This window comes from Cebus imitator, unplaced genomic scaffold, assembly GCF_001604975.1.
Source record: "Cebus imitator isolate Cc_AM_T3 unplaced genomic scaffold, Cebus_imitator-1.0 Scaffold64, whole genome shotgun sequence".
Lineage (NCBI taxonomy): Eukaryota > Metazoa > Chordata > Mammalia > Primates > Cebidae > Cebus > Cebus imitator.
In genome coordinates this window covers 2,991,259-3,000,190 of record NW_016107379.1, presented here as the reverse complement: position 1 = coordinate 3,000,190, position 8,932 = coordinate 2,991,259, and the positions used below count along the sequence as shown (strand labels likewise).

Sequence of the window (8,932 nt, the reverse complement as noted above, 5' to 3'; positions counted from 1 at the left end):
ATCTTGTGCCAATCTAATAGTAAAAAATAAGTAAAAATAAAAGAAACCAACACCTAATCCAAATCTCCAAGATTAACTCCATATTTTTCTAAAAGTTGTGTAGCCTTACCTCTTATATTTAGGTCTTTGCTTCATTTTAATTTTTTTGCATGTGGATATCCAGTTCTCCCAGCACTAGTTGTTGGAAAGTAGGAGGATACATTTTGAAAGGGAATGTTTTTCTCTGAAGAAAAAAATGGCAAAGATGCAAAGTAGAAATTATAAGCAAACTGCCCTAAATCAAATATGAATGAATAATTTATTTCACTGTAAAGCATATCATATCAAGTAAGTCTGGTATAAGACCCCAAGCCCTTTCACAAGTGCAGGAGCAATTAACTGGGCTAAAAGTAGTGATGAAACTGTTCTTATCTAAGAAAAGTTTGTGACCTTCAAATTTTTCCATATTCATTGTCTCAACTGACCATCTTTTTCCAATTTATCTAGCACTTAAAGGAATAATGCAAAACACTAAAATGCAGACATTTGTACATTAGTCAAATGTAACACCACAGGGCATTAGATACTATAGGTGTGAACCTTGCTTTACATAAAGATTGGGTACAGAGCTTGGATTTATATAAGCAATAAGTTAATGCTGGTGATTTACAAACAGGCTTCCTTTAAATAAGATTTGTCCTGGTGTATTTAAATTCAATTCTACTTACAAACAACAAAAAGCACAATATTCAGCAATAAGTTTTGTATAAAATGAAGTATAAACTGGTTATTACACTAAAACATTTAAGTCTTTGTTTGAGGTAGAATAAACAAACATCAAAATATTTTTTAAGGGGAATTTTAAATAATATACATTTACCTTGGCAGTCATCTTTTGTAATTCTAAGTTTTCATATTAGGATTAACTGTACTTTGCGAACACTTATTCAGTGACAAAAAAGGAGATGTTTTACAAACACAGGTGAATAGTGTGCTTGTTTCTTCTATCCATTAAAATACTCCCATTTTTGAAAGTAGAGTTACCTATGTTTTTCTATTTCTCTTTTCAAATGTGGATGTGAGTGGAGGAAATTGTCCTTAGTATGCTGCTTTTCAGATCAGGTTTCTCCCTGTTTTCTGATAAGCATTGAGCTCTTCCAAGAGAAGTCAAACTAAGTGTCCAGCTTATTATTCAAAAGTAATATTTCAAAGTTCAGGGATAATGGAGAGTGAAAAACACATTAGGTATGTTCTTTCCAGACTGTACTCCCCAGCGTGGCTGCCTGACAAAGTTTCAGTACTTCTCTTTCAGGGTATCCTGGGACAAGGGGATTTTTGTAGTATTTGATATTTGTTTGAGCCTAATTTTCAAACTACGATTTAATTTTCATATTTAAGTTATCTTCAAGGTTTTATGGGTATTGTCAATTTTCTTAAGAATTATAAACCAAAGATCTTTTAGAAATGTAGTCTAGTCATAAAAGGAGTCAATGTTCTGATAACTCATAGTTGTTTTTCTTGTTTTTGAAGCAGATTGAACAAGTTAAAACTGTGTCCAGTCACACTGCTTATAGTAGTAAATTCAAAGACAGTACCTATTGGCTAATCTGCTCCTACTGACCTACTGCTTCCACATTTTGGAAAACTCATAAATGCTGCAAGCCATACCAAAAGTATAAGCAGATTTTTGTGATATGCAGAATTAGTAATTTTAATAAGTCAGAATTGCAAACTTGTCCACTGTGCAGAATGGTCAATTTATAAAATAAGGTAAATTTAACTTTAAAAAATGTTGACTGACCGGGTGCTGTGGCTCACGCCTGTAACCCCAGCACTTTGGGAGGCCAAGGCAGGCGGATCATGAGGTCAAGATCCAGACCATCCTGGCCAACATGGTGGAGCCCCGTCTCTACTAAAAATACAAAGATAAGCTGGGCGTGGTGGTGCCCACCTGTAGTCCCAGCTGCTTGGGAAGCTGAGGCAGGAGAATCGTTTGAACCTGGGAGGCGGAGGTTGCAGTGAGCCGAGATTGTGCCACTGCACTTCAGCCTGGCTAGAGCAAGACTCTATCTAAAAAAAAAAAAAAAAAAAGTTGACCAAGTATTTTTAATTAAAATGTTAATATATTTTAGGTCTCTCATTTGAATGGATATCCATCGTTACTTAGCAAATGCCTGAATTTATTGGTATTAGCAAAACTTGAACATTTATAGTCTGGTAGAGATGACCAGTGTTTCCTTGATAAGGTTTTCATATCAGTTCTCTCTGAATGACGTTTTAAAGGGTTCTGTGCAACATTGTTAGCTCTAATATTTAAGAAACAGATTATTATATCCTTTAGCAACTTAACAAAGTGATTGACGGCACACACTTCTCCATCAAAGAGATGCTTATTCAAATCTACAAAAAGATAAATATGCCCAGAAAGCTCACATAATATTTTCTGTTGAAGATACAATTCCCTCTGTTTAGGAATTAGTTCAAAAATTGCCATTCTTGAATGGGTTCTTAGAACTCGCTCACAAATATTTATGACCCGACATAGACTTTCTGAGGGAAAATGCAAACCATTCTTCTTTTTAACAAATAATAGTGACCCAATTTTAGAGGCTTTGAGATCCGATGCATATAGTGCAGTGATGCAGTCCTCACAAGTTAAAAGAGCTGATAACTTGTCTGCAACATAACCAGCATAACAGATGAGATTTTTTCTATTATCTGATAGGTCTAACAATGCCTCACTTAGTGAACAATTAGACCAGTCTTGACAAATGCCCTCTTCATGAAAGAGGGTCTTTGTAACACTGACACCATACTGACGCTGAACTGCCCACAGGGCCAAGTCTTTCCTTCGAGCAACTGAAATGTCAAAGATGCTTACTTTGCTTAGAAAAACTTCATCTTGAAATGTGTATCTGGTCTCCAAATTATGGTAAGCTTTCTGGAATGCCAGGCAGGTAGGGCTAGAACTTGTTACTAATACCTGCCTAAGCATCTTTAGAAATAATTCCAGATGATCATGGCTGAATTTGTAAGTCAGAAGATAAGGAAAAGGCATGACCTTTGGGAAAACATAATTTTGGTAGAGCCATTTTAAGCTCTCGGCATTGAGCAAAAATCCCAGGAATCCTAGTTTTTGCTTACCTTGAATTATTTGATTATTGCTAGTGTCAGATAATGTAACAAAAATAGTCTTGGCTTCAATTAACACATGGTTTATTTTACTGTAAGTTTCAGGCAACAGAGGCCCTTTAAGTCCCTTTCCATAACAGTTTCTACTATTAAAAATGTCAAACAAATTGTTAATTAAACGTAAAAAATGGATGGTACCAATACAGTTTTGAAAAGGTGGCAGGCCTAAGGATAGCAAATATTCTAATGCACTGGCTACACTCTCACTAAAGAGTTGGGCAGCACAATTCACTTTCAGTACATGATTTTTCAAATTTGCAGGTGTACTTGGAATTCTTTCCATATTTGATAATTCCTGTTCCTCTAGTGCTACTAACTCCACAAGGTGCTGCCAATGTGCTATGCCATTAATAAACTGAATGCTTTGAAAATTTTGAAATGCATTTCTTATTAATCTTAGCAAGTGGCAAGAATCAAAGAAGTATGCAATTTGTTGACCACAAGATGAAGGATGCTGAAATGTACATTTCATATCATCTCCATCAATATGTATCCCCAACACTTTTGCCATCTGAACACTATGTGCTGTGGCATCAGATGTAACAGCCAGAACTGTGATTCCTATGTCACTCAGTTTACCAATAGTCAGCCGAAGCAGCTGAGCTTGCAAATATCCAGATGCTCTGTTTACAAAAAAATAACCAAGAGGTGTTCTCCAATGGCCAAAAACACCCACTGCCATTAACAAAACAGTTTCTGTAGCAAGTGGTGTTTCATCAGCATCAAGTTTTCCAAGACCAAAGTCCATAAACCCCTGTAAACTGTGACTGCTGGGATCCCACTGAAGCTGTTGCTTGAGAGGTATACTTTTTATTATCAATGAACAATATTGATAGAGTTGATCTCCGTTCTGTACTCTTCGTTGAAGAAAAGAAAAAATGTGGCTGTTGAAACCTGGACCAGGTTGGCATTTGGATAACCATCTAGAATATATAAAAAGTGAAACACAGAAAACTTAAAGAAACAGAAATAAAAAGGTAAATAGGAAAATGACTTAACCAGTACTAAAGTAGTCTCCCATCCCTGTAGAAATAAAGCCAAGTATATAAGAAGCCAAATTCTATAGACATTTTCAGTGGTATATTCATAGTTACAATAAAATAGTAAGATAAAAGAAATTTAGAAACACAAAGTAGTATTTTAAGATGCAAACATACAACATATTTTTTTTTTTTTTTTTTTTTAGAGAGACAGGGTTTCACCATATTGGCCAGGTTGGTCTCAAATGCCTGACCTTGTGATCTGCCTGTCTCGGCCTCCCAAAGTGCTGGGATTACAGGCATGAGCCACCACGCCCAGCCTTAAACTTTTTTGTTTTCTTTTTTTTCTCTGCCATAGATTCGAACCTATGACCTTCCTATTCCTGTGCCCTACCTACTGTGCTACCCTTCTAATGCTCTAGCCCTATTCCTAACACTAACCCTACCTGGGATTCGAACCTACACCCTAATGGCTCCTAGACCTATGCCCCAACCACTGCGCTAGCAGGCTGCTAGTGTTTTTCTCATTTAGTCTTTAAAAAGTAAACAAACCAACTAACCAGTTTGTTCTAATTGATCTTTTATATTGTAAATCTTAACCCGGTCTTACTTGTAAATTCACTGAAATGAGAAAATTGCTGAATGGGAAGGAAACTTTGAGAACATCTAGTACATCTACCTCATTTTACCGACTAGGAAACTGGGACAGAGGGAGAGGTTAAGCGACTTGGCCCATAATGTACTGTTATGAACAAATGTGAAACCCGGTTTCCTGATACCCAGGGGCTTACTGCTTTTCTCACTCTTTACAGCCTCAAAATTATGCCCTTAAAGGCATATAACTTTTGTGTATCTGTGCCTCTATACAACCCACCTGCGTTACTATCTTAGGAGTTCTTTCATGGTATCCCTGTTCTCAGACTGCTAATTATTTTCTTCCTATTATGGTGTCTATCTTTGTAATTCTTCTTACTTCTAATTTCCTCTTTCTAACTTGTTACAGATCAAGAAAGAAAACAGCCATATTTAATAACTCTACAACGAAAGGGATTCTGAGGGAGAGACTGGGGTGTTCACCTGTAACTAACATACTTTTGTAACACAAATGTCTTTTGAGTTAAATTTCTGATTTTTTGGCTGTATTCGAAGGCAACCAAGCTTCTTACTGGACAGCTGACTGCTACTTAATTGAGAGTTTAATGTTCTTCTCTAAGTATTTTGGGATAGGGCTTTCCAAATATTTTAGGTGCCACCTAGAAGTTTCATAAACAAAATTCACCCTTAGTACATACCATAAACGTTCACATATATGCAGTATGTATCACACACACAGTTAACTTTTGAACTTTTTTTTTCAACCAAATGCATGGAGGGAAAATACAGTATTTATAGTATGCAAAACTTGCATATACAGACAGCAAACTTTTCGTATACATGGGTTCTGCAGGACTGTCTACAGGACTTGTGTATACATGGATTTTGGTATACTGGCACAAGCTGGGGGTGTCCTAGAACCAATCCCCCACATATATTAAGGAATGACTGTAATAGTTTATAAATATAAATTGTAAATATATACATATACATATATGTGTAAGGTCTTTTAGGCTGACTGATGGTGCCATGGACGCCATATTAACCTCTGTGACCTGCACAGACACTCCAGATGAGTTCCTGGAAAATCTAAAGTAAATGGAAGACCTTGAAAAGAGGAAGAAATGATCAACCCCTTCTGCATCTACTTAACTTTGAGACACTCTCTATTGTTCCTTATTCCTGCCCTAATTGATAAGGCCATTGGAGTTTGTAACCTTGGTCAACCTTGTCACTCCACACCCTACAACCCACTCCCAGCTTACAAAAATAGCCCTACACTGTAACTTTCCACTGCCCATCCCAAACCTATAAAACCAACCCCTATCCCACCGCCCTTTACTGACACCCTTTTTGGCCTGAGCCTGCCTGTACCCAGGTGAATAAACAGCCATGTTGCTCACACAAAGCCTGTTTGGGGGAGTCTCTTCATTCAGCACACGTTTTAATAATACATACACTTAAATGGCAATTATGACCCACTAATTTCATGATGCATTAATAGATTTTAAAAACACACAGGCCAGGAATGATAGCTCACGCCTGTAATTCCAGCACTTTGGGAAGCCAAGACGGGCAGATCACGAGGTCAGGAGTTCGAGACCAGCCCCCTGACCAATATGGTGAAACCCCATCTCTACTAAAAATACAAAAATTAGTCGGGCGTGGTGGCACGTGCCTGTAATCCCAGCTACTCAGGAGGCTGAGGCAGGAGAATTGCTTGAACCCTGGAGGCGGATGTTGCAGTGAGCCCAGATTGCACCACCACACTCCAGCCTGGGCAACAAGCAAAACTCCATCACACACTCACACACACACACACAGTAGTATGTATACACCATGGCATATACTATGTAGCCATAAAAAAGAACAAGATCATGTCTTTTGCAGCAACATGGATGGAGCTAAAGGCTATTATCCTTAGCAAACTAACACAGGAGCAGAAAACCAAATACTGCATGTTCTCACTTATAAGTGGGAGCTAAATGATGAGAACTTGCCAGGGCACAATGGCTTACGCCTGTTATCTCAGCACTTTGGGAGGCTAAGGGAGGCGGGTCACCTAAGGTAAGGAGTTCAAGACCAGCCTGGCCAACATGGTGAAACCCAATCTCTACTAAAAATACACAAATTAGCCAGGCCCAGTGCTGTATGCCTGCAATCCCAGCTACTTGGGAGGCTGAGGCAGGAGAATCACTTGAACCCAGGAGCTGAAGGTTGCAGTGAGCCAGGATTACACCACTACACTCCAGTCTGGGCAACAGAGCAAAACTCTGTCTCAAAAAAAATAAAAAGAAAAAAGAAAACAACAGACACTGGGGTCTACTCGAGGGTGGTAGAAGTTGGGAGGAGGGAGAGGAGCAGAAAAGACAATTATTGGATACTGTGCTTAACACCTGGATGATGAAATCATCTGTACAACAAACGCTTGTGACATGAGTTTACCTATGTAACAAACCTTTACATGTACCCCTGAACTGAAAAGATTTAAAAAAAGGAAAAAATAGTAAGACAGTGACTAAACAGTACAGCAATGCTACAACTAGCATGTTGAAAACTCTTTTCAAGTGTGTCACCAAATTTTAGTTGTTTAAAATTTATGTTTTTTACATTACAATTCTCAAATAAGCACCAAAGATGCTGTGCTGCGTATGTAGTACATATATAATAAAGAAGCACACAGTGTCCCTATGTAAGTTTTATTTTAAATAGGGTAAAAAAAAAAACAATTTATGTTCTGCTGAGTTTGATTTTTAAATGGAAACCTCAATGGTATCTGAATATCTACAGCTACTAGAATGATGTCATGAACATGAAGCAGAATGATATGTGGATTTGATTTATTTTTTAAAGTTTTTATAAGAAAGAATAGGCATACTCAAACCAAGTTCATGAGTTAGAACAGTAGGGAAGGACATAATTTCTCCTTTAAATCTCTTTTCTTCCCTGAAAATAAAAAAAATTTTCTTCTGGTCATAAAAAAAGACATTCTTCTTTTTGTTTGAGATGGAGTCTTGCTCTGTCGCCTATGCTGAGTGCAGTGGCGCAATCTCGGCTCACTGCAGCCTCTGCCCCTTGAGTTGCAGTGATTCACCTGCCTCAGCCTCCTGGGGAGCGGGATTATGGGCGCACACCACCACGCTTGGCTAATTTTTTTTTTAGTAGAGATGGGGTTTCACCACGTTGGCAAGGCTGGAACTCCTGACCTCAGGTGATCTGCCTGGCTCAACTTCCCAAATTGCTGGGATTACAGGCATAAGCCACCATGCCTGGCCAACACATTCTTCTTTTCAAAAAAACTAAATACAAAAGTATAAAGAAGAAAGTAAAAAGTTACTGTTAATATTTCATGAACATTCTTCCATATGTCTTCATGTATACATACCTAGATATAATTTTCAAAATTGTATATTGAATTTATTTTTCACTTAATGGTAATGTTGCACATATTTTTACACTCCCTTAAATATCAACCTACAGCAACATTTTAAATGTGTACACAGTATATACCACAGTATAGTTAAATGAAGATAATTTAACTCAAATCAAAGGACATCTTGATAATTTCAAATTTTTAGATAACAGTGCCACAATGTGTGTATGTATACCTGTGCACCCGTACACATATACATATTTATGTCATTTGTGTAATCATCTGAGGTAAACTTATGCATATATTGGCATATATAAACTCAACTTTAATAAGAAATTAAAGACAAATTTTGGATTTCAGGTGCACATAACTAGGTGTGTCAATTTAAAATTAATATTCCCAAATTGTCCTTGCAAAAGTTCAAACTAATTTTCATTTATATTCTCATCAACATGATATTTTAAATTAACAAACCAATATCTAATAACTTAGTTATTATAGGGAGTCAGTCGGGTAGCTTAAAATTCTGCCTGGGAGGCTGGGTGTGGTGACTCATGCCTGTAATCCCAGCACTTTGAAAAGCCGAGGTGGGTGGATCACGAGGTCAAGAGATTGAGACTATCCTGGCCAACATGATGAAACGCCATCTCTACTAAAAATACAAAAGTTGGCTGGGTGTGGTGGTGCACACCTGCAGTCCCAGCTTCTTGGGAAGTTGAAGCAGGAGAATCGCTTAAACTTGGGAGGCGAGGGTTGCAGTGAGCCAAGATCACGTCACTGCACTCCAGCCTGGCAACCGAGCGAGACTCCATCT

General features: G+C 37.7%; 1 protein-coding gene across 2 annotated transcripts in view; it reads right to left on the bottom strand.

Annotated features, from left to right (window-relative positions):
* Positions 1-2,042: 2,042 nt before the first annotated feature.
* Positions 2,043-8,932, bottom strand: part of THAP9 (THAP domain containing 9) — a 20,200-nt gene continuing 13,310 nt past the window's right edge. The window contains exon 5 of one of the 2 annotated variants that reach the window (XM_037739157.1): positions 2,043-4,094. In XM_037739157.1, coding sequence (XP_037595085.1) covers positions 2,117-4,094 — 1,978 coding nt within the window. In that variant the 3' untranslated portion in view covers positions 2,043-2,116. The remainder of the gene's footprint in view (positions 4,095-8,932) is intronic. The other variant, XM_017530228.2, reaches the window with a different exon arrangement.